At 41.9% G+C, this 26,437-nt stretch overlaps 1 protein-coding gene across 1 annotated transcript; it reads right to left on the reverse strand.

Moving 5' to 3' along the window:
- Positions 1-21,541: 21,541 nt before the first annotated feature.
- On the reverse strand, positions 21,542-25,572 carry LOC112252258 (zinc finger protein 708). The gene is made up of 4 exons (XM_024423344.2): positions 25,277-25,572; positions 24,439-24,697; positions 24,143-24,238; positions 21,542-23,618 (listed from the first exon to the last, which is right to left on the reverse strand). The coding sequence occupies exons 1-4, from the start codon at positions 25,409-25,411 to the stop codon at positions 21,844-21,846; spliced, it is 2,265 nt and encodes a 754-aa protein (XP_024279112.1). The 5' UTR covers positions 25,412-25,572; the 3' UTR covers positions 21,542-21,843.
- Between the last annotated feature and the right edge of the window lie 865 nt (positions 25,573-26,437).

Here is a 26,437-nt window from a genome sequence, read left to right on the forward strand (position 1 = left end):
TAATCTTCTTCTGGATCATCCAAATGCTCTCTAGCAAACTTCAGTTGCTTGAAAGTCATGTGCTCGGCTTCGTTTTTTTTGGCGCTGGCTGTACACACTTCATCAGTTTCTCATTCACAATTTGACAAGCACTTGATAATGCCTCGAATTTCCCGGCGGCATTCCCTTTGTGTGGCCATAATGCCCCCTGAAACAATCCATGCCTTTTGCGGCCAGTGGCCATTGTGACCTTGGGTTAAATATAATGATTATAATTCCCTTCTCCCTGAATGCTGTGTGCTCTGAAGCACCTCTCACTCACATGGCTCTCCATCACATGATCAGGTCTTTTTCACAGGCTACAAGGGAAGAGAGCAACATCAGGAATGCAACTGTGCGCCTCTTGAATATTGGAAGAACTTACTTTTCATCAGCCAACAAGATGAGTAGGTCTAATGAACAACAAAAGCCCTAGCTTATGTCAATCTACTATCCCCAATAGAACAAAAGTTTACCTATTCTTTACTACTTTTTACACCTTTTCGTGATGTCCAATTGATAGTTACAGTCTTGTCCCATTGCTGCAACTCCAGTACAGACTCGGGAGAAGTGAAGGTTAAGAGCCATGTGTCCTCCGAAACACGACCCTGCCAAGTCGCACTGCTTCTTGACACACTGCTCGCTTAACCCAGAAGCCAGCCGCACCAATGTCAGCATGCATGTGACCGGCCCACCACAGGAGTCAATAGAGCGCGATAGGGCAAGGACATCCCAGCCGGCCAAACCCTCCCCTAACCCAGACGACGCCGCCTCATGGTTCTCCCAGTCGCGGCCAGCTGCAACACAGCCAAGGAATCGAACCCGGATCTGTTGTGACGCCACAAACACTTAAACACAAGTTGGAAATCGCAAATTCAACAATGAGTTGTTTGGAAGGAATCGTGACAGTGGCTAACCGCTAGCATTGCAACTGGGAAGACTGGGAAAATATGTTTTGAAAGGTCAACCAACTCAGAATTGTAAATGTTTTTCTTTGATGACAAAATTTGCCAACGAAGGACTGCCGCACACAACAAGTTGAGTCCAGAAATGTCTTATATGCTGCTGCATAAATGATGTAATATGCCAGGGAGATATGGTATGTTATGCCAGCCATATCAGCTATGTTTTATAAAAAGGCAGTAATGAGGCTGAATGAATTGTTTCGCCGCCAGACAAGACCCCGCTGATAGCCTGGTGTAGCGTGGTAAGGATTCACTCCATTGTGCTGGAAAGAAAGCTCTGCTGTTGGGACAGCTTTATGTAGGCGCTAACAGTTTGTGGGCACCGCTTGTCATCGTTATAATGTATTGTTTAGTTTTTGTTTGTTTAGTATTGTTTAATGTATATGCAATTAATGTATTGTTTAGTGTTATGTTGTGTTGTGGCTTTGCTGGCATGCATCTAAAAAAAAATGTTTTTGCGTTTTCCCCACCAAGATTAACATGCTAAAATTGCCACTGGCTCAGGTGCATTCTGTTTCCATTGATCATCCTTGAAATGTTTCTACAACTTGAGCTGAGTCCACCTGTGGTAAATTCAAGTGATTGGACATGATTTGGAAAGGCACACACATGTCTATATAAGGTCCCACAAGTGTCAGTGCATGTCAGAGCAAAAACCAAGCAATGAAGTTGAAGTAATTATCCGTAGAGCTCTGAGACAGGATTGTGTCGAGGCACAGATCTGGGGAAGGGTACCAAAAAATGTCTGCAGCATTGAAGGTCCCCAAGAACACAGTGGCCTCCATCATTCTTAAATGGAAGAAGTTTGGAACCACCAAGACTCTTCCTAGAGCTGGCCGCCCGGCCAAACAGAGCAATCAGGGGAGAAGGGCCTTGGTCAGGGAGGTCAAATGGTCACTCTGACAGAGCTCCAGAGTTCCTCTGGGAGATGGGAGAACCTTCCCGAAGGACAACCATCTCTGCAGCACTCCACCAATTAGGCCTTTATAGTAGAGTGTCCAGACGGAAGCCACTCAAAGACACGTTGCATAACTCTCAATATCATAATGCTTAAATTAACATGCACAGACTTAAGACCCTCTTGCGCACACACACACATGCACAAACACACACACACCACTTTGAAGTAACCGCCGTAGATGATGACCCCGGAGCCATCAGGGGCAGAGGTAATCTGGCAGGCAGAGTGAGGGGAGAGGGGGGTGCCAGAGGGGAAGAGGCGACTAAAGGTGAAGGAGTCCAGACTGAAGCTGTGCACGTCGTTGTAGTAGATAAAACCCATGCAGGAAAATAAATTGACTAACAGAAGTGTAATCTAGTAATCTAGAGTCCATACCGTCAGATTATCATACATTTTCCATATTTCAATAACAGCGGCAGGCCGAAAGCTTCTAAAAAAGATTGTGAAATTATATTTTAGCCTCAGCCATAAACTCTCCAGAACTATTTTCTCTGCTCTTATTTCCTACAATTACAATTAGTCCTCCTACCACCTGTCATTACCTGAAACAATTGCTCCTCCCATCATCTCTCCTTACCTGGCAATTTTGTGGAAACCTCCAAACACCAGCAGCTGTCTCTTACTCAGGACCATACGATGGCCACTCCTACCAGAGGGAGCACCTGGAACCCTTGGTTACAGACACACACTGACACAGACAAGGTTCACCTACTGTAGTAGCACCTCAAACACAAACCCAGTCTACTACTACAGTAACAGCATGGCACGCAAAGACACCTGGCCACTCACTTGATCTGTTCCTAGGTGTTTGTGGAAAGATGAAGCCCAGAGGTCTTTGAACTGCTCCACTTCAGGAGAAGCAACCCCCCCCCCCCAATCATCGACAGCTACCCCTTTCCTGGGGAACTACCACAGCCTGCAGGAGGGAGAGAGAGAAATAAAGAGAGTTAGAGGGCGGGATAGTGATCAGATCGATACCATCTACCTCAAATCTCTTCATAGTTGTATCAGAGCATAGTCTGCCCCTTGGTGTCCAAATGGGAGAATGACAGAACAATGGGCAGGCTGCCAACAGAGACCCGCAGTGAGAGGAATCCTTGTTGTGGACTGGAATCACCAGTCCACAACAATAGAGAAAAGTAGAACAAAGGTGTGAAAAAATGGTGAGCTCCCCAACAACGTTCTGAGCTGTCTAAGTAACTATAGAGGGTATAGATAGGTTCCTGGCATAAGGTGGAGGGTGGGGGTGTCGTGTCTTTGGCTATGCCAGATTAAGTGATATGACATGCTATTCTATAAAATAATTTATCTGTAATTAATATTACCTGATTGAGCTAATCATGTAAATGTAATTAACTAGAGAGTCGGGCACCACAAAATAATATTTATAGAGCTGTTATCTTCTGAATAAACTCTTAAAGACCTAGTAATATTTTACATCAATAGCAGTCAATATTAATCGGCATCTTAATTAAGTCTCATCTGAAAGTTGGAAATTCTTGTTTATCTGCATGAACCCTGGCTAACAAGTTGAACCAGCAATACAAAATTGGGTTTAATCATTTATTTACTAAATACCTAACTAATCACACAGAATTACACATACACGTAATTAAATCATAACTTGATTACAAATGACTTCATAAAGGAAAACGTCCCTTGTGGGCGGAACAGATATGACAGCTTGTTACACAAAAGAAAAGGGGCTGGGTTTGAGTGAAAGAGCGGGAAGACTGAGGAACAAAGGGCGAAGCTGTGCTATCGTAAATACAATATCTTATGCATTCTAAATTACTGCCCATTTGGAAAAGTAAAATGCAATAAATATTTTCTCTGAGCTGTGCTTCGGTAGGTTGGTGGTAGATGGAAGGCCGTGTTGCCCAACCGAGTCCTTTGTTCTTTTGAAGAATGTCTCTGCGGGTAAATTGAATACGTTGTAGTAACGTTGTTGTGTGGTAGACGGGATACTCTGTCTGTTCCTTCCTAACCCTCGTTTGCAGCGGCTGTTGCTAACTGAACGGCTAGGAGGTATCACTTCTGTATTGAATAAGAGTTCAAAGTTCATACCATTCGCAACCAAAGCTCACGCTGATGTTGGCTTCGTTCTGTAGTTATTATCTGAACCATTCTGACATCAGACCGTAGTCCTCACGTCCTCAGAACGGGAGGTTATATTGTCATCAAGGGCTTATATAGGAAGGGAGAGGAGGGCTTGTTTAAAAAGTTTTATAGCCCATGTCCCTTCACAGGGGCTGTCCACTGATTGAGCAGAGCCCTATCTTATGAAAACCCAAATCTCACATTTTAGAAGCTAAAATCAAATTTCATCCCATCACAAATAATTTCATATTCAAACATTTAAATTGAACAAAAATTCCATGTGAATCCGATAACTCTGATGTGTAGACTTTCCACTGTAGAGTCATCTTTATGTATTCTTATCATTGATGACAATGTCTCAGATGACAACCGAACTGACATCATATTCATTAAGTACCACCGCATATGTTCAGTTGGTCGGATAACCAGAATATAGTTCATTTCCCCCCACCTTCTGATGTTCCGAGAATCTCTATGTTAACCAAGGGTTTTTCAAATGTAACATCAGTAGGGTAGAGAGAGGAAAAAGGGGGGAAGAGGTATTTATGACTGTCATAAACCTACCCCAGGCCAACGTCATGACAGGGGGATATAGTGAGCTCTGTAGAGTAACGAGGATGGAGGTAGAGATGATGGTTGGAGGTTCAGTGTTTCCCTAGGATTTCTTTCAGCAGCGTTTGTATGCCAGGACATTTGGGGGGACGTTTGGGGGGGGACACTTAGAAAGGCATTCTACTCCAAAATGCATGAAAATGTAATTATGTGGACACAATCTGAAATATAACTCATTCGTGCCACTGCACTGTAGGGAATGAGGAGCAAGCTCACGACCATGCTCACTCGGTTTCCTACAAGTATTCATTGTAACTTGTCACTCTAATTTTAAAGGGATAGTGCGAGATTTCATTGTAACTTGTCACTCTAATTTTAAAGGGATAGTGCGAGATTTTGGCAATTCATTCATTTTGGCCTGACCTGTGGGCGAAAACAGCTCGTTGTTGAGAGAGGTCGAAAATGGCAAGAATTGCGCAAGCTAACAGGCGGGTCGCAAACAGACCAATAAGGGCGCACTACAACAGTAGTGTGCAGAATGGCATCTCGGAACGCACAACTCGTCAATCCTTGTCAAGCATGGGTTACTGCAGCAGAAGACCACACCTGGTTCCACTCCTTCCAGCTAAAAAAAGAAGAAGCGGCTCCAGTGGGCACACGATCACCAACATTGGACAATTGAGGAGTGGAAAAATGTTGCCTAATCAGACGAATCCCGGTTGCTGTTGCATCATTCTGAAGGCAGAGTCAGGATTTGGCGTAAGCAGCATGAGTCCATGGCCCCATCCTGCCTGGTGTCAACGGTACAGGCTGGTGAAGGTGGTTTAATGATGTGGGGAATGTTTTCATAGCACACATTAGGTCCCTCGATACTAATTGAGCAACGTTTGAACGCCACACCTTGTAGAATCCATGCCATGAAGAATTCAGGTTATTCTGGAGGCAAAGGGGGGTCCGACCTGGTACTAGATGGGTGTACCTTATAAACTGGCACCTGAGTATATATTCAGTCAATAAAAACAAGATCCATTTGAGAACCCTTCATTGAAACCATAATGAGCTGTGTTAACTGCTCGGGTCTGGCAGGGTCTACAGAGGCGCTTTGCAGTGGCAAAAGATGTGATGCGAGATTGCTGCTGCTTGTTCCATTCCAATAACGTTTCTTTGCGATAAGCATATGATTTGTCAAGAAGCTAGTTATACTGTGATAGGAGAGCTTAAAAGTGATAGGGGACATATTTAGCATAATCCTGGTGTGCAGGTCAGGCAGCCTACATTTCTGCGCACTCATGCGTTCACACATCAGTGACAAGACAGAGAAACCAGACATGTGCTCCAAACCAAAGACAATGAAGAAATGTAAATACAACTGGTAATTAAATAAACCACAACTTCATTATCACAAGTATTGCGCTGTTCGTGAGCTCCCCAAACAAGGTCCACTAAGAGAATGAGAATGGTATGCAGTATTAATACATTTAATGAACAGAAATGACCTTAACCAAACATTCTAGAAATGGCAATGATTAACGGTAGCCTACATATACTACTGGTGAAACTTTTGCTATATAGTTGGGAATTCATAAACACTGGCAACCAATTAAAACCATGAAAACTATGAATGCACACAAATCTGTGGGAGTCGGTGCGCATGGAGAGAGATGTGCCTGGCATGGAGAGAGACGTGCCTAAGAGCTTTGTCGCCACAAAGTACTTGAAAAGAATTGCACCTCTTGAAATTTTCCGGATTGACTGACCTTCATGTCTTAAAGTATTATGGACTGTTGTTTCTCTTTGCTTATTTGAGCTGTTCTTGCCATAATATGTACTTGGTCTTTAACCAAATTGGGCTATCTGTTGTTTAATAACCCTACCTTGTCACAACACAACTAATTGGCTCAACGCATTAAGAAGGAAATAAATTCCACAAATTAACTTTTAACAAGGCACACCTGTTAATTGAAATGCATTCCAGGTGACTACCTCATGAAGCTGGTTGAGGGAATTCCAAGAGTGTGCAAAGCTGTCATCAAGGCAAAGGGTGGCTACTTTGAAGAATCTCAAATATAAAATATATTTTTAATTTGTTTGACACTTTTTTGGCTACTACGTGATTCCATATGTGTTATTTCATAGTTTTGATGTCTTCGCTATTATTCTACAATGTAGAAAATAATAAAAAATAAAGAAAAACCCTTGAATGAGTAGGTGTGTCCAAACTTTTGACTGGTACTGTATGTAAATGTAATATTTCATTTTTTTTAAAATACATTTTCAAAACTGTCTAACAAACCTGTTTTTGCCTTGTCATTATTGGGTATTGTGTGTAGATTGATGAGGCATATTTTTTAAATCCATTTTAGAATAAGGCTGTAACGTAACAAAACATGGAAAAAGTCAAGGAGTCTGAATACTTTCTGAAGGGACTGAATATTCGGCAACGATTTACCAGCGGCAGCACGCCTCTGCTTAATGACTGTAGTGGAAGCACTGAGGTTTATAGGAGGTACATAGTTACCCGATGACCCAGGTGTTCTGCTTTATGTTATAGAAGAACAGGTCATTGTAAAGGTAAGACTGAAAGGAAGAAAATAAACCCACTGTCAACTAAAAACCTATTCATCCAAAGTCAACAAGGATTTGTCAAAAACATTTTTTTAAGGATATAAAGATGTTCAAGGTATATCAATCTTGCCTTTTTGAGGTTGAAGAATTCGCCCCCAAACAAGATCAGTTCTTCCTTGTCGGGGTATGCTGACAGAGAGGAATTCAACCTGAGGAGTGATGAGACAGACAGTGATGAGACCAACAGGATACAGACACTGGATATTAATATCCCCTGACACATGGTCTGGATCAATATGGGTATGACCATCTGAAATCGCAAAACACCATATGGTAATTGCCGTCTGGGCCACCATTATCATGTTTTTTCAACTGGTCGTTCAGTACAGTACCGTTTCTATTGAATTCAATGTTGCACACCATTTTTTTTTCATACTAAATTGCAACCCAGGTTTCAAAACACTTTCCCCCTTTTTGTGCCTATTGAACACAGACCAGGGGTGTATTGATTACATCAATGGAAACTGTCTACCGTTTAATGTTTTGTAACAGAATCAGCGTAATGAATACACACCAGGTCAATGTCCAGGACTTAAAGGTCCAATGCAGTCATTTTTTCTGGGTAACAATTAAAGCTGCAATATGTAACTTTTTGGACGATCCCAATAAATTATAATTGAAATCAAGTCTAAGAAGTGGTAGATCTGTTCTGTGTGTGCTATTTTGATGCTTCCTGTTCTTAAGTTTTGTTTTTACGTCTTTTACTTTCAGTTTTGTACAATATTTTTATTTATGGAAAATATATTTCACTGCGGTTTAGATGGTACAATGATTCTCTACATTATACTTGCTTATTTTCTTTACATAAACTGAAATTAGGCGAACTATTAGAATTTTTGCAACCAGGAAATGACAGAGTGATTTCTGCATAGTGCATCTTTAAGTACCTTACTGTGATTGTTTTAAATTAAAATGGTAAAAAAAAAATATTTAAAAAAAGAGCTTATCAAAGAGCAATTTCTCAGACATGAATTTTGCTGGGACTGTCTGCGAGTGGTCTGAGTGGGAAGGAAAAACAAGATGTGTCAGGAGAAGTGCAGGATCATCATAAGGAGACATATATTTGGAATACAGAAGAGGAATAGAGGGAAAAAGAGAGGCAGAGGAGGTCTACGAGAGAGAGCGATGAAGATGGTGAGCTTGAGTCTGTTAAAAATGGAGGAAAAAAGGGAGATGGTTTGTTAAAGAAGGTAGAAAGTGTAAGCAGAGTGAGCTGAAGACAGGAGGAGAAATGGAAGTGAAAGAGGGCTAAGTTCTCAGAGCGCGAGGATTGCATCGAGTGTCAGAATAAAGATGAGTCTGTGGAAAAAGTGGACCCTTGCCTTTTGGCTGATCCATTTGTGGTTTCAGGATGGGTGAAAACAGAGTTGGGTACTGTGGAATCGGTGAGGGTAACCAGAAGTAGTCTTGTGATAATTGTTTGTGTTTCTGCTGGTCAGAGGGAGAAGGCACTCGGCATTAAACGAATGGGTGCAAGAAATGTGAATTGTTTCGCTCTCAAGAAATGGGCGCCATTGAAAGGAGTGATTACTGGGGTAGCAGTAAATGTTAAAGTTCACCAACTGAAGGGGAAGATTCCCGGTGTTTGTGATGCTCTTAGTTTGGTGCAAACGCAAACAAGGTGGTGAGAGTGGTGAAACAGAAAAGTAATTGTCTGTTCTTTTGAGTTTTGATGTTAGGTCTTTGCCTGACGAAGTGATGTTAGGATATATAAGTTATCCTGTACAAGCTTTTGTGCCGAATACATTACATTGTTACAGGTGTCAAGCTTATGGGCATGTGGCAGCAGTGTGTAGGAGGGAGGTTCCTAGGTGTGAGACGTGTGCAGAAGGCCATGAGATAAAGGAATGTGTAGCATCGGGGATAGTAGTGGTATGTGTTAATTGTAGGGGTGCCCATGAGGATGGGGATCAGAAAGGTTGTGGTGGCAGCTGCAGAGAAGTATTTGGGTGTGTGAGACTTGACATCAGAAGAGTTACAGGGTGTGTTAAGTGAGGATGTCCCATCCTTTCAGGTTGTTGGCATGAAGTAGGACTAAATATATTTAAATAGTGTAGTAGGGTGGTCTTATTTTATTTACATTTATTTTTAGAATTGAATGTTTTTTTGTGTGTGTGTGTAGTGTTAGGGTATTTGTTTACTTTGAATTATTTTCAAGCAAATGTCACCAGGCAGACCAAAACTCCATCCCACCAAACAGGCTGATATTTAATTTCAAACAGCTCTTACATTAAAAGGCCATCATAATCATAATATCATAATATTTCAACCTCATAGTGTGGAAATATATATAAAACACAAGTATATCACGTTTTTGACTGTACTGGGCCTTTAAATGGGTCACCTGAGTGAGAGCAGGCAGTCTCCACAACTGTTGTCTTCTTGGCATCCATGGACTGATACTCAGGTATCAGTGTCGCCAGGCCAAATGCCAGAGGAAATTGTTCACTGTGTACAGTGTTGGTAATGTGTACTGTAGACAATGGCATTCTGTGATTGATTTGCCATTTCACACATGCCAAAGTTAAGCCATAAAGACATATTTCTCGACTTTAAAGTTTAAACTGTAAGTAGTAGCTAGCAGTTGGTAGAGGTGACAATGACATGCAAAGCCTAGCTAGGTACCTCTTCTCATTTAAACATCTGAAACCTTTGTATCAATTTTCGCCGCTGTCTTCTTGGCTCCTTTCAGTTTGTGTATTGTCAGCTAAACCAATCACTTCCGGGTAGACATTTTCAAAATAAAAGTCCACGACATAATGGTAGAAAAGTGTCAATAACCTGTATTCATTCATGATATCAAAAATGATTAGATAAATATTAACAATGATTCATATTTAAGTGACATCTGCATTACATTTGGGTTTTAAAACATGTTCAAAGGTCAAATAAAGAACTAAATGTCTGTATGCGGCACATACAAATATAGCTAGCATGGACAGGAAAAACGATTAAAATCAAAATCAAATCAAATTTATTTATATAGCCCTTCGTACATCAGCTGATATCTCAAAGTGCTGTACAGAAACCCAGCCTAAAACCCCAAACAACAAGCAATGCAGGTGTAGAAGCACGGTGGCTAGGAAAAACTCCCTAGAAAGGCCAAAACCTAGGAAGAAACCTAGAGAATAAACAGGCTATGAGGGGGGGCCAGTCCTCTTCTGGCTGTGCCGGGTGGAGATTATAACAGAACATGGCCAAGATGTTCAAATGTTCATAAATGACCAGCATGGTCAAATAATAATAATCACAGTAGTTGTCGAGGGTGCAGCAAGTCAGCACCTCAGGAGTAAATGTCAATTTGCTTTTCGTAGCCGATCATTAAGAGTATCTCTACCACTCCTGCTGTCTCTAGAGATTTGAAAACAGCAGGTCTGGGACAGGTAGCATGTCCGGTGAACAGGTCAGGATTCCATAGCCGCAGGCAGAACAGTTGAAACTGGAGCAGCAGCACGGCCAGGTCGACTGGGGACAGCAAGGAGTCATCATGCCAGGTGGTCCTAGGGCTCAGGTCCTCCAAGAGAGAAAGAAAGAGAGAATTAGAGAGAGCATACTCAAATTCACACAGGACACCGGATAAGACAGGAGAAGTAGTCCAGATATAACAAACTAACCCTATCCCCCTGACACATAAACTACTGCAGCATAAATACTCGAGGCTGAGGCGGGGTCAGGAGACACTGTGGCCCCATCCGATGATATCCCCGGACAGGGCCAAACAGAAAGGATATAAGCCCACCCACTTTGTCAAAGCACAGCCCCCACACCACTAGAGGGATATCTTCAACCACCAATTTACCATCCTGAGACAAGGCCGAGTATAGCCCACAAAGATATCCGCCACGGCACAGCCCAAGGGGGGTCGCCAACCCGATTGATTGCAGGTCCATAAAACCACGATCCAGTCACTAGAATACAAAGCAGGTGAGTTTGAACCAAAAGCTACGCCATAGGCAATTTTCCTGGACTTTTACTGTGTTCAAAAAGCTTAAAGTGGGGCGCCTGAACACTATACTGTACAAAAATACCACTGCACAGGAAAAGCGATTGTATGTGTGCCACGGCCAAACAGGTGTTAGTTTGTTTTCTGACTGCTTGGAAGTGTAAATAAGAAATCCCAGATATGTTCTAATGAAAAATGTTTTTAAGTCTTAAGTTAAAAACATTTTCATTCATGAAATGCAATTTCTGACATGTTGCGGTTTATTTATTGTTTAATCATTCAAGACTCCCATTGTTATATCATTTTCAAACAAAACAGCTTGACTGTAGGCCTATTTAAAGCAAAATCGATAATAAAAACATTATTATTAAAAAATCCCTATCTGTTCTAACAAAAATGTTATTTTAACTATTACAGCTGTCACGAACCGGCTCAAAGCCCGTAACAAAAGGGAGACAACATGGAGATAAGGAGTAACAAAACATATATTTATTAAATGAAGTAAACTGAGTACAATATACAATGGTGTGTGTAATCAGTAATCAGTAGTGTAAGTGAGTGTTTTGTGGTGTGTTGAAAGGTGCCAAAGCAAACAACAAAAAACCACCAAGATACACAACCAAATCTATTAAGGTGTCTGCATGGAGTGTCTCCTCCATGAATGGGGAAGTGGTGTATTTATCCTGGGACACACCAGGCCCAGGTGTTTCCCATGTAGCTGACGACCCTCCCAACTCCGCTCCCACCGGCATCCTAATAAGGAAACAAGAACAAAGAGAGAATAAGGCAGACAGAGTAGGAGGGTCGTCACACAGCAGGCAAAGAACTTTTGTTTAATTTGTGTAATTGCTTTATCGGAAATATATGTTGTGGTTGTGTGAGGCTTGGAGCACACGGAATCAGTAGTCTATTAAACAAACACTAAAAAACAGGCAACAGAAGCATGATCTAATTTCTGAAGATAACGCAGAACAAAAATATAAACACAACATGTAAAGTGTTGGTTCCATGCTTCATAAGCTGAAGTAAAATCTCATTTCACATGTGCACAAAATGCTTAATTGAGTCACATTTTATGCACAAATGTGTTTAAATCCCTATTAGACTGAAGTTTTCCTTTGCCTAGATAATCCCTCCACTTGACAAGTGTGGCATTTCAAGAAACTGATTAAACAGCATGATCATTACACAGGTGCATCTTGTGCTGGGGACAAAAGGCCACTCTAAAATGTGCAGTTTAGTCACACAACACAATGCCACATATGTCTCAAGTTGTGGGAGCGTGGAATTGGCATGCTAACTGCAGGAATGTCCACCAGAGCGGTTTCCAGATCATTTAATATTAATTTCTTTACAGATGAATACCGCTTTCAACTGTACCAGGCAGATAGCTTGTATGGCGTTGTGTGGGTGAGCGGTTTGCTGATGTCAACGTTGTGAAGAAAATGCCCCAAGGTGGCGGTGGGTTTTGGGATGGGCAGGCATTTGCTACAGACAATGAACACAATTGCATTTTATCGATGACAAATGTCATTTCAGATACTGTGACGACATCCTCAGGCCCACTGTCGTGCCATTCATCCGCTGCCATAATATCATGTTTCAGCATGATAATGTATGTCGCAAGGATCTGTGCATAACTCCTGGAATTCCTGGAAGCTGAAAATGTCCCAGTTCTTCCATGGCCTGCATACTCAGACATGTCACCCAGCACGTTTGGGATGCTCTGGATCGACGTGTACGACAGTGTTCCAGTTCCCACCAATATCCAGAAACTTTGCACAGCTATTGAAGAGGAGTGGAACAACATTCCACAGGCCACAATCAATAGCCTGATCAACTATGTGAAGATGTCACTCTGCATGAGGCAAATGGTGGTCACACCAGATACGGACTGGTTTTCTGATCCACGCCCCTACCTTTTTTTAAGGCTGTGACCAACTGATGCATATCTGTATTCCTAGTCATGTGAAATCTGTAAATTAGGGCCTAAGGAATTTATTTCAATTGGACTGATATCCTTATACGAACAGTAACCCAGTACAATCTTATTCAGTATAAAGCAACAGAGTCAAAAAAATCACCATCAAAATCTGTCAATTTAAGCGAAATATGTTTTTTTTGGATGGGCTGCATCAAAATCCACTGCATCCGTCGATGTCAGCCTTCCACATCTGTGGAGGAATATGATCACTCTGTGGAAAGGGGAGACTGATGATGGTGTTCTCCATTTTGCTCTCCACAAGTGTTATACAGGGACTCTTCTGATGGTAACCCATACAAACAAAATGAAGTATGCTGGTAGTTTGGTGCTAACAAAAACAAGGGGTTAAATTTGTTCCCCCATAAAATATATACAGTACCATTCAAAAGTTTACACACCTAATCATTCAAGGGTTTTTCTTTATTTTTACTATTTTCTACATTGTAGAATAATAGTGAAGACATCAAAACTAAGAAATAACACATATGGAATCGTGTAGTAACCAAATAAGTGTTAAACAAAACAAAATATATTTTAGATTCTTCAAAGTAGCCACTCTTTGCCTTGATGACAGCTTTGCACACTCTTGGCATTCTCTCAACTAGCTTCATGAGGAATGTTATTCCAACAATCTTGAAGGAGTTCCCACATAGGCTGAGCACTTGTTGACTGCTTTTCCTTCACTCTGCGGTAAAAATCATCCCAAACCATCTCAATTGGATTGTAAGGTGATTGTGGAGGCCAGGTCATCTGATGCAGCACTCTACCACTCTCCTTCTTGGTCAAATAGCCCTTACACAGCCCTGAGGTGTGTTTTGTGTCATTGGCCTGTTAAAAAACAAATGATAGTCCCACTAAGCGCAAACCACGTGAGATGGGCATATCGCTGCAGAATGCTGTGCTAGCCATGCTCTTTAAGTGTGCCTTGAATAAATCACAAGACAGTGTCACCAGCAAAGCACCCCCCGCACCATCACCCATCCTCCTCCATGCTTCACGGTGGGAACCACACATGTGGAGATCATCCGTTCACCTACTCTGCATCTCACAAAGACAAAAATCAAAACCAAAATAACAGATTTCCACTGGTCTAATGTCTATTGCTTGTGTTTCTTGGTTCCAACCGCCATGCCTTTGTGAGACGCGGTGTGGGTGAATGGATGATCTCCGCATGTGTATTTCCCAACGTAAAGCAATGAGAAGGTGGTGTTATGGTGTGGGGGAGCTTTGCTGGTGACACTGTGATTTATTTAGAATTCACACTTAACCAGCATGCAACCACAGCATTCTGCAGCAATAAGCCATCCCATCTAGTTTGGGCTTAGTGGGACTATCATTTGGATAGGAGGGCTTTCTCCTATAGAGCTCCATTTTTATGGAATGGTCTGCCTACCCATGTGAGAGACGCAGACTCGGTCTCAAACTTTAAGTCTTTACTGAAGACATCTCTTCAGCGGATCATATGATTGATTGTAGTCTGGCCCAGGAGTGTGAAGGTGAACGGAAAGGCTCTGGAGCAACGAACCGCCCTTGCGGTCTCTGCCTGGCCGGTTCCCCTCTTTCCACTGGGATTCTCTGCCTCTAACCCTAATACAGGGGCTGAGTCACTGGCTTACTGGTGCTCTTTCATGCCGTCCCTAGGAGGGGTGATTCACTTGAGTGGGTTGATGTGATCTTCCTGTCTGGGTTGGAGCCCCACCTTGGGTTGTGCCGTGGCGGAGATCTTTGTGGGCTATACTCGGCCTCGTCTCAGGATGGTAAGTTGGTGGTTGAAGATATCCCTCCAGTGGTGTGGGGGCTGTGCTTTGGCAAAGTGGGTGGGGTTATATCCTTCCTGTTTGGCCCTGTCCGGGGGTATCATCGAATGGGGCCACAGTGTCTGCTGACCCCTCCTGTCTCAGCCTCCAGTATTTATGCTGCAGTAGTTTGTGTGTCGGGGGGCTAGGGTCAGTTTGTTATATCTGGAGTACTTCTCCTGTCTTATCCAGTGTACTGTGTGAATTTAAGTATACTCTCTCTAATTCTCTTTCTCGCTCTCGGAGGACCTGAGCCCTAGGACCATGCCTCAGGACAACCTGGCATGAGGACTCCTTGCTGTCCCCAGTCCACCTGGCCGTGCTGCTGCTCGTTTCAACTGTTCAGCACCTGAGGTGCTGACTTGCTGCACCCTCGACAACTACTGTGATTATTATTATTTGACCATGCTGGTCATTTATGAACATCTTGGCCATGTTCTGTTATAATCTCCACCCGGCACAGCCAGAAGAGGACTGGCCACCCCTCATAGCCTGGTTCCTCTCTAGGTTTCAGCATTTCTAGGGAGTTTTTCCTAACCACCGTGCTCCTACACCTGCATTGCTTGCTGTTTGGGGTTTTAGGCTGGGTTTCTGTACAGCACTTTGATATATCAGCTGATGTACGAAGAGCTATATAAATACATTTGATTTGTTTTTCAACAGGACAATGACCCAACACATCTGCAGGCTGTGTAAGTGCTATTTAACCAAGGAGAGCGATGGAGTACTGAATCAGATGACCTGGAGCCCACAACACCCGACCTCAACCCAATTGAGTTGGTTTGGGATGAATTGGGCGGCAGAGTGAAGGAAAAGCAGCCAACAAGTGCTCAGCACATGTGGGAACTCCTTCAAGACTGTTGGAAAAAGCATTCCAGGTGAAGCTGGTTGAGAGAATGCTGTCAAAGGGTGGCTATTTAAGAAAAATATATTTTCATTTGGTTTAACACTTTTTTGGTTACTACATGATTCCATGTGTTATTTCATAGTTTTGATGTCTTCACTATTATTCTACAATGTAGAAAACAGTGAAAATAAAGAAAAACCCTTGAATGAGTAGGTGTTCTAAAACTTTTGATCGGTAGTGAGTGAGTATACACACACACACACACAGTTGAAATGGGAAGTTTACATAGCCAAATACATTTAAACAAAGTGTTTCACAATTACTGACACTTAATCCTAGTAAGAATTCCATCTTAGGTCAGTTAGGATCACCACTTTATTTTAAGAATGTGAAATGTCAGAATAATAGGAGAGAAAATTATTTATTTCAGCTTTTATTTCTTTCATCACATTCCCAGTGGGTGAGAAGTTTACATACACTCAATTAGTATTTAGGACCATTGCCTTTAAATTGCTTAACTTGGGTAAAATTTCCACAACCTTCCCACAATGAATTGGGTGAATTTTGGCCCATTCCTCCTGACAGAGCTGGTGTAACTCAGTTCTACACACACATTTTCTATGGGATTGAGGTCAGGGCTTTGTGATGGCCACTCCAATACCTTGACTTTGTTGTCCTTAAGACCCCAAGCATACTTCCAAAGTTGTGGCAAAAATGGCTTAAGGACAGCAAAGTCAAGGTATTGGAGTGGCCATCACAAAGCCCTGACCTCAACCCTATAGAACATTTGTGGGCAGAACTGAAAAAGCGTGTGCGAGCAATTCCTACAAACATGACTCGGTTACACCAGCTGTGTCAGAAGGAATGGGCCAAAATTCACCCAACTTATTGTGGGAAGCTTGTGGAAGGCTACCCGAAACATTTGACCCAATTTAAATAATTTAAAGGCAATGCTCCCAAATACTATTGAGTGTATGTAAACTTCTGACCGACTGGGAATGTGATGAAAGAAATAAAAGCTCAAATAAATCACTCAACTATTATTCTGACATTTCATTCTTAAAATAAAGTGGTGATCCTAACTGACCTAAAACAGTAAATTTTTACTAGGATTAAATGTCAGGAATGGTCTAAAACTGAGTTTAAATGCATGTAAACTTCCAACTTCAACTGTATATTTCATGAGCTTTCATATATCTTGTAGATATAGGACAGACACATCAAATATATATTCCTTGTATTTGACTGTCTGCCATTTATGAACGCGCTATTCAATGCGTTTCTATGGGCTATAGTATTAAATGTCAAATTCAATATCTTAGCAAAACATATTATAAAAATGTATATACACACCTAAAGGGTCCTAAAATCCCAAATTAAAATTTCAGTTGAAGACTGCCAAAGTAAGCAAACAAGTGAAGTCATGAGATAATCCTAGTGTGCTGGTCTCTTACCTTTCCTCCAAGGATGTGTAAACCCTCCTTAGCTTGATCCCAAAGAATGAACATGACCACCAGGGCCATCATTGACTTGAATTGGGACTCCTGTCCTGTTCATTCTAATTGTATGCATTTAATTCTATCCGATAGGTGAAATCCTGATAGATAACTTTTGAAAAACTGGACCCAGCAGACCAAGGATAAGGCCATCACAATACTCAATTAATTATAGTAGACATCTGTGTTGGGGTCATTTCTAATAAATTAATTCAATATTATCACAACAAATCCATTTCAAATTAAATTCCTTCAGGCTAATCACATCACTGTTCAAATAGCCTAGCTATACTGGAAATGCAATGATACAAGTTGAAATGATTGAAAACAAATCCTACAGTAAATGTTTAATACAATGCGCATTAATTCCATTACCTGGGAGAAGATAAAATGTTTTTACAATTGCAATTCCAAGTCAAAAAACAGCCTAATTCCAATTAAATTCCATTACTTGAAGATTTTAAAGTATATTCTCCACTTCATGACTGAATTCAAATGTCTAATTAAATTGACCCCAAATCTGGGAGACATTACACTCACCTTAATGAGGAGGACATATGGCACAAACCGGTAGATAAAACTGAAAATACTGATTAAATTGTATTGACACTAATAAAAGACTAATGTTTTGTACAAAATAAATGCTATGTACCATTGCCATCTAGGCCTTTTGGGCTCCCGAGTGGTGCAGTGTTCTAAGGCACTGCATCTCAGTGCTAGAGGCGTGACTAAAGACACCCTGGTTCGAATCCAGGCTGTATCACAACCAGCCGTGATTTATTTATTTTTTAAATACAAGTTATTCAGTGGGCTGCTTCTCCACCTAGTGGTGACACTCCATCACTAAAGATGGGCATTATCAGCAAAAAGCACAGAAGCATCCAAAATCGCATTTCCACTGCCTCTTGTATTTAGAAAATACACTAAACAAAATACATAAACACAACATTTAAAGTGTTGGTCCTGTGTTTCATGAATAGAAGATGCCAGAAATGTTTCATAATCACAGAATAGAATTTCTCAAAAATGTTGTGCACAAATTTGTTTACGTCCGTTAGTGAGCATTTCTCCTTTGCAAAAACAATCCATCCACCTGACAGGTGTGGCAGCTGATTAAACAGTGTGATCTTTGCACAGGTGCATCTTGTGCTGGGGACAATAAAGAGCCATTGCAAAATGTGCTGTTTTTTCACAACACAATGACATAGACGTCTCAAGTTGAGGGAGCGTGCAATTGGAATGCTGACTGCAGTAACATCCACCAGAGCAGTTGCCAGAGAATTTAATGTTAATTTCTCTACCATAAGCCGGCTTCCAATGTCGTTTTAGAGAATTTGGCAACAAGTCCAACAGGCCTCACAACCGCAGACCACGAGTAACCACGACAGCACAGGACCTCCACATATGCCTTGTTCACCTGCAGGATCTTCTATGACCAGCCACCGGACAGGTGATGAAACTGAGGATTATTTGTGTCTTTAATAAAGCCCTTTTGTGGGGAAAAACTCCCCAGTGGGTGAGCGCAAGCCCTCCAAGGCCCAGCCATGGCTGCGCCCCTGTCCAGTCATGGAAAATCCATAGATTATTGCCTACTTATTATATTTAAATTGACTGATTTCCTTAAATGAACTGTAACTCAGTAAAATCGATGAAAATGTTGCGTCAATATTTTTGTTCAGTATATACACTGCTCAAAAAAATAAAGGGAACACTTAAACAACACAATGTAACTCCAAGTCAATCACACTTCTGTGAAATCAAACTGTCCACTTAGGAAGCAACACTAATTGACAAATTTCACATGCTGTTGTGCAAATGGAATAGACAACAGGTGGGAATTATCGGCAATTAGCAAGACACCCCCAATAAAGGAGTGGTTCTGCAGGTGGTGACCACAGACCACTTTTCAGTTCCTATGCTTCCTGGCTGATGTTTTGGTCACTTTTGAATGCTGGCGGTGCTTTCCCTCTAGTGGTAGCATGAGACGGAGTCTACAACCCACACAAGTGGCTCAGGTAGTGCAGCTCATCCAGGATGGCACATCAATGCGAGCTGTTGCAAGAAGGTTTGCTGTGTCTGTCAGCGTAGTGTCCAGAGCATGGAGGCGCTACCAGGAGACAGGCCAGTACATCAGGTGACGTGGAGGAGGCCGTAGGAGGGCATCAACCCAGCAGCAGGACCGCTACCTCCGCCTTTGTGCAAGGAGGAGCAGGAGGAGCACTGCCAAAGCCCTGCAAAATGACCTCCAGCAGGCCACAAATGTGCATGTGTCTGCTCAAACAGTCAGAAACAGACTCCATGAGGGTGGTATGAGGGCCCGACGTCCACAGGTGGGGGTTGTGCTTACAGCCCAACACCGTGCAGGACGTTTGGCATTTGCCAGAGAACACCAAAATTGGCAAATTCGCCACTGGCGCCCTGTGCTCTTCACAGATGAAAGCAGGTTCACACTGAGCACATGTGACAGACGTGACAGAGTCTGGAGATGCCGTGGAGAACGTTCTGCTGCCTGCAACATCCTCCATCCAGCATGACCAGTTTGGCGGTGGGTCAACCATGGTGTGGGGTGGCATTTCTTTGGGGGGGCCGCACAGCACTCCATGTGCTCGCCAGAGGTAGCCTGACTGCCATTAGGTACCGAGATGAGATCCTCAGACCCCTTGAGACCATATGTTGGTGCGGTTGGCCCTGGGTTCCTCCTAATGCAAGACAATGCTAGACCTCATGTGGCTGGAATGTGTCAGCCGTTCCTGCAAGAGGAACGCATTGATGCTATGGACTGGCCCGCCCGTTCCCCAGACCTGAATCCAATTGAGCACATCTGGGACATCATGTCTCGCTCCATCCACCAACACCACATTGCACCACAGACTGTCCAGGAGTTGGCGGATGCTTTAGTCCAGGTCTTGGAGGAGATCCCTCAGGAGACCATCCGCCACCTCATCAGGAGCATGCCCAGGCGTTGTAGGGAGGTCATACAGGCACGTGGAGGCCACACACACTACCGAGCCTCATTTTGACTTGTTTTAAGGACATTACATCAAAGTTGGATCAGCCTGTAGTGTGGTTTTCCACTTTAATTTTGAGTGTGACTCCAAATCCAGACCTCCATGGGTTGATAAATTTGATTTCCATTGATAATTTGTGTGTGATTGTAGTCAGCACATTCAACTATGTAAAGAAAAAAGTATTTAATAATAATATTTAATTAATTCAGATCTAGGATGTGTTATTTTAGTGTTCCCTTTATTTTTTTGAGCAGTGTATATCATGCTACTAGGTAACTAATGTAACTGTGCAGCTAAGTCAATAAGTCTAGTTTATGGTCAAGTCCTATTGCTGCACCATTGTCCACTTTCACTACAGATGTCATATAGGCAGGTAAGTGGCATTGCATCTACTTTTTGTTGATGGGGCTTTTTTCCCCCCCATATTCGTTGCTGGGGGGTGCTTTGAACAATGTTAAATTATAATTTCTTCTACATTGTATCCATCTAAGCCAATAAGGTGGTGCTAGTACAATTAAATATATTCGGTATTGTAAATATTTAGAAATGCAAGTAGAACTGATGCAAGGTTTGAGGAGAAAGGAACGATAATTTTAAAAAATTAAAAAATTATAAAACTTTAGCCAGCATTCCCCAGTTGGCAATAACCTGCATCGACCCCCCTCCTTTACATCGACCCCCCCTTCTTGTATACTGCTGCTACTCACTGTATATTATCTATGCAGTCACTTCATCCCCCACCTACATGTACAAATGACCGCAATTAACCTGTACCCCGCACACTGACTCAGTACCAGTGCCCCGTGTATATAACATCATTATTCTTATTGTGTTACTTTTTTATTTTAGTCTACTTGGTAAATATTTTCTTAACTCTTCTTGAACTGCACTGTTGGTTAAGGGCTTGTAAGTAAGCATTTCACAGTAAAGTCTACACTTGTATTCGGCGCATGCGACAAATAGTTTGATTTGATTTAGGGGTCTATAGTTAAGCAATAAGTCACGAGGGGGTGTGGTATATGGCCAATATACCACCGCTAAGGGCTGTTCTTAGGCACGACGCATCGTGGAGTGACTGGACACAGTCCTTAGCTGTGGTATATTAGCCTTATACCACAAACTCACAAGGTACCTTATTGCTATTATAAACTGGTTACCAATGGAATTAAAGCAGTAAAAATAAATGTTTTGTCATACCCGTGGTATACGACAGCTATCAACCAATCAGCATTCAGGGCTCGACCCACTCAGTTTATAACTTCACATGAATGATGTGTTTATTGATTTACACAATATGAACAAATGAGAATTTGGGCTCATGAACATTAACCCTTTGATTTATAGCAAGATCTCCAAGCACTACAGCAAGCACATATCTAATTTCCTAAAGCACGCTCTCATTTCATACAAGGCTTTCGAGATACTCACCCGAGAACATTTCACACTACTGAATAAATCCCCATTGTTCATGGCATCTGTAAGCAGGAAGTTGCAGCACTGTAGTCTACAGTCTGTAGATAATATCACGGAGTCTACACAACAGCAGCATTATGGCAAGCACTCCTGTCTAACTCCTTTTCTACTTCTGAAAGTGCCGTCAGAAGATTTACGATAATTATCACCATCACAGTGTGTGCGTGTAACAGCCACACCATCACAGCTATGGTTTTTGTAGTGTCTTATGTCAGAAAAGCCTTTTCCACATCTCTTGCAATAGTAAGGCCTAACTCCAGTGTGGACTTGCATGTGGGCTTTAACATTGTTGGCTTGACTGAAACCTCTCCCGCAAACATCACATTTGAATGGCTTCTCTCCTGTGTGGATTCGCTCATGCCTTTTCAGATTGGTGTTGACTGCAAAAGTCTTGTCACAATAACTGCATTTGAAGGGTTTTTCACCTGTATGGGTCCGCTCATGTCCTTGAAGAGCTTGCTTCAGAATAAATGTCCTTCCACAGTATTTACATTCATGGGGCTTCACTCCACTGTGAACTCTCATGTGATAGTCAAAAGCATTTTTATATGCAATGGTCTTTCCGCAAATGGAACAAGAATATTGCTTTTGTCCTGTGTGAATTTCTTTATGCTTTTTCAGAGTTAGCATGGAGCTGAAGCCGTTCAAACATATTTTGCAACTGAATGGCTTTGTTGATGTTCCTTCTCTCCCAGGAACCTTATCTCCTTCAGCCATGTGCCATTGTAGATTATGTTGTCTCATTTGGTAATTGTAAATAAAAGTCTTTCCACATAGGTCACACATAAAAGGTTTGGTTGCCCCATGACGGTGCATGTGAGCTTTTAAGTCGGTGGACTGAGGGTAGCTTTTCCCACACACTTTACATTTGTATGGTCTCTCCCCCGTGTGAAGCACTTGGTGTCGCACAAGGTTTCCTTTATGGCCAAAAGCAGCTCCACAGGTCTCACATTTAAATGGCTTCTCCCCTGTATGAATTCGCTTGTGCTTTTCGAGGACAGATTTTGTCCTAAAGCTTTTACCACACTCTTCGCATAAGTGTGGACGTATGTCTGCACCTGTATGTCTTCGCATATGAATTCTTAGGTCATAAGACTGTCTGTAACTTTTCCCACATTCAGCACAGCTGTATGGTTTTTCACCGCTGTGGATTCTCTCGTGCCCCATAAGTATGGTCCTTTTTGTGAAACCCTTTCCACAAGTCAGGCACTTGAACGGTCTCTCCACTGCATGAACTAGCCGATGTAGTGTCAGATCTGTCTTGGTAGAGAATGTATTTCCACAGACTTTGCAACTGAAATAGTTTTCTTTGTGATGCAACATGTGACGTTCAAGCTGCTTGGACATTCTGAATGTTTTGCCACATTGACCACAAGCAAATGGCCTCTCTCCTGTGTGAATTAGCTTGTGACGTAACAGCATGCGGTTCAGGCTGAAGGTCTTGTCACAAACATCACAGGTGAAGGGTCTTGTGTGAATTAGCTTATGACCTTCCAGTAACCCTTTCCTGCTGAAGGTCTTCTCACAAATGTCACACTTGAAAGGTTTTGTGTGGATTAGCTTGTGAACTCTCAGCAACTCTTTCTTGCTGAATGTCTTCTCACAAACATCACACTTGAAGCGTTTGTTTTCTGTGGATCCTGTCCCATTACTAATATTACTGTTTTTATGTCTTTCATGGCTGTCTCTACCATTGTCAGTGCCCTCTGGAAGAGCAGCTCTCATATGCTCAATGTTGGATTCAGTATCTCTTGGTGAGGGCTCTGTATTCAGTCCATGTGTGTCTCCCAGAGATGAGTCATACTCCAATGAAGTCGTCTCTGTAGGTTTACTGCAAACTTTGGTAGGACCTAAACATAAAAGGAATGTGAGTATACACATAGTAAAACTACAGCCTAAGTTAAGAGAATTTAACAAAATGATTAGGTTATACTAAATGTATTTAGTTAGACAAATAAATCAACCAATATATGGCTATATCAATATTTTTCCTTAAAATAAACATGCTTTTTAACCGTCTGTGTATTGTTTTCGAACAACTGGGTCATATTCTTTAGCGCACACCACAGAAAAATGTTATGCAACAGAAAACAAACAGGCGTTTCTTATTGGCGTTCAGGTAGTTACTCCCCATTTTCTTTTGTTTGGTTCTTACTGAATATGACCCTGGACCACGTTCAGCAGAACACAACTTTATAACATGAGATTCAAAGGTAACGGTGCTATTCTGAAAAAAATATGTTTAGTAAGCCAATGGTGTGGACTGTTTGAGGGAAACATTTAGTTCAGTACAAACTATCACAGCAAACATTGAACTGAACGCACACCTGGTTTGGCAACGATTATTCAAATATAACACCACTGAGGATATTACCTGCACAGACGGATGTTGCGTTAGTGACTGTGTTTGCTTGACTGACATTCCCTGGAAATGCTGAAGCCGCTGTCATTCCAGGCAACAATGGGAGATCTAAAGAACAAGAAAAGTTACATTGAAACATGTTCAAAACTCTCTCTCACTTTTTCCTTTCAACAAAATGATGTGTGGGAAGTTAATACAAACAAAACTATCAAAGATGGGGAACAAAACAATCAGTACACCTACAACAGACCTACTTAGCTACCTTATTATAGGCAGGAACCTAATGACTGGAGGTCTACAACACTCACCAACTGGTTTTATTGCAAAGATCATTCCGTTGTGCAGAACATGGGTTGGTGTCTGTACTTTCGGTTCAGCCTCCACTTTAGCCAGAGACGTTCTATAATGTTCAGCCTTCTCAGTAATTTCCTTCATATATTCATCCATCTGCTCCACCTTGGTCTTCAGTTTCTCGTTTTCATTTTGCAAACGTGAGGAGGCCACAAGGAATAGTTGGCAGACTTTACGAATACCCTCCCCCATCAACAAATTCATAATGGTGCAGAGCTGTGTAGAGCAATAGAAACAAGTGAACTAGTTAGTTACTGTATACAGCCAGCTTAAGCAGAGGATGTGAAACCAGTAACGTTGGCTAGCAACCTAGCTGAGGGCTAGCTAGTAGTACTGGTTAAGTAACGTTGTACCAGGCTGTTTCACAACCGGCCGTGGTTGGGAGTCCAATAGGGCGGCGCACAATTGGCCCAGCGTCGTCCGGGTTTGGCCGGTGTAGTCTGTCATTGCAAATGCGCATTTGTTCTTAATTGACTTGCCTAATTAAATGAAGGTTAAATAAAACAAAATAAAAAATTAACGTTCGCCAGGTAGTCGACACCCTCAGCGCGATGGTTGAAAACTAAAAACATCCGGTTTTCAGGGATACGGTACCTCAACCTAGCTTCCTTTAACCTGAAAATCAGAATCGGGGCCACGTTCAGGTTAATTTAGGTTACAGACGGTAGTTAACGATCTAGGTAGCTAAACAAATTTATTCTGATAACTTTTGTTCGTTAGCTAACGTAGCTGGTTGTAGTCACTAGGCGCCCGTCATCATACTGTTCAATGCCAGAAATATTTTAGAATACTCACCTCTCTCCCCGGATTAACGTCGTTGTTAGCGTCAGAGTTTGGCAAAAATGTGTATATTTCTGTCATTGCCGTCTCGACGACGAAGGCCATAATCGATGTTGTTTCTGACTGGAACATATTGTAAATTGTAGCCATCTTGACCTTTGACTAATTCAGGTAACGTTAGAATAAAAACTACAAGTCGCAGCTACATTTATTTTAGGTAGCATATTTTTGCTAACTTGCTGATACTGTCATCCGCGTGAAGCCAACTGGCGTCTTGTCAGATCCCTTCCGGGTCACGGATTTTTAGAAATGTTCCAAATTAGAAAAGTGCATGAGCACGAACAATTATTCAGATTTGTTCATATTTAAATATGCACTAGTTTTACAAAAAGTTTTAGGACACCTACTCATTCAAGGTTTTTTTGTTTATTTGGACTATTTTCTACATTGTAAAAAAAGTAGTGAAGACATCAAAACTATGAAATAACACACATGGAATCATGTAGTAACCAAAAAGTGTAAAACAAATCAAAATATATTTTATATTCTTTAAAGTAGCCACCCTTTGCCTTGATGACAGATTTGTACACTCTTGGCATTCTCTCAACCAGCTTCATGAGGCAGTCACCTGGAAGGCATTTCAATTAACAGGTGTGCCTTCTTAAAAGTTCATTTGTGGAATTTCTTTCCTTCTTAACACATTTGAGCCAATCAGTTGTGTTGTGACAAGGTAGGGGGGTATACAGAAGATAGGTTCTGTTTGGTTAAAGACCAAGTCCATATTTTGGCAAGAACAGCTCAAATAAGCAAAGAGAAACAACAGTCCATAATAGTTTAAGACATGAAGGTCAGTCAATTCAGAACATTTCAAGAACTTTGAAAGTTTCCTCAAGTGCAGTTGCAAAACCCATCAAGCACTATGATGAAACTGGCTCTCATGAGGAGCGCCATAGGAATGGAAGACCCAGAGTTACCTCTGCTGCAGAGGATAAGTTTATTAGAGTTATCAGCCTCAGAAATTGCAGCCCAAATAAATGCTTCACAGATTTCAAGTAACAGACACATCTCAACATCAACTGTTCAAAGGAGACTGTGTGAATCAGGCGTTCATGGTTGAATTGCTGCAAAGAAACCACTACAAAAGGACACCAATAAGAAGAAGAGACGTGCTTGGGC

This window comes from Oncorhynchus tshawytscha, linkage group LG06, assembly GCF_018296145.1.
Source record: "Oncorhynchus tshawytscha isolate Ot180627B linkage group LG06, Otsh_v2.0, whole genome shotgun sequence".
NCBI lineage: Eukaryota > Metazoa > Chordata > Actinopteri > Salmoniformes > Salmonidae > Oncorhynchus > Oncorhynchus tshawytscha.

Coding starts and splice junctions, on each gene's coding strand:
- LOC112252258 (XM_024423344.2), bottom strand. CDS start 25,411: ATGGCTACAATTTACAATATGTTCCAGTCAGAAACAACATCGATTATG. Junction 24,239..24,438: donor CTTTGCAATAAAACCAGTTG/GTGAGTGTTGTA, acceptor CTTGTTCTTTAG/ATCTCCCATTGTTGCCTGGA. Junction 23,619..24,142: donor CGCAACATCCGTCTGTGCAG/GTAATATCCTCA, acceptor TTTTATGTTTAG/GTCCTACCAAAGTTTGCAGT.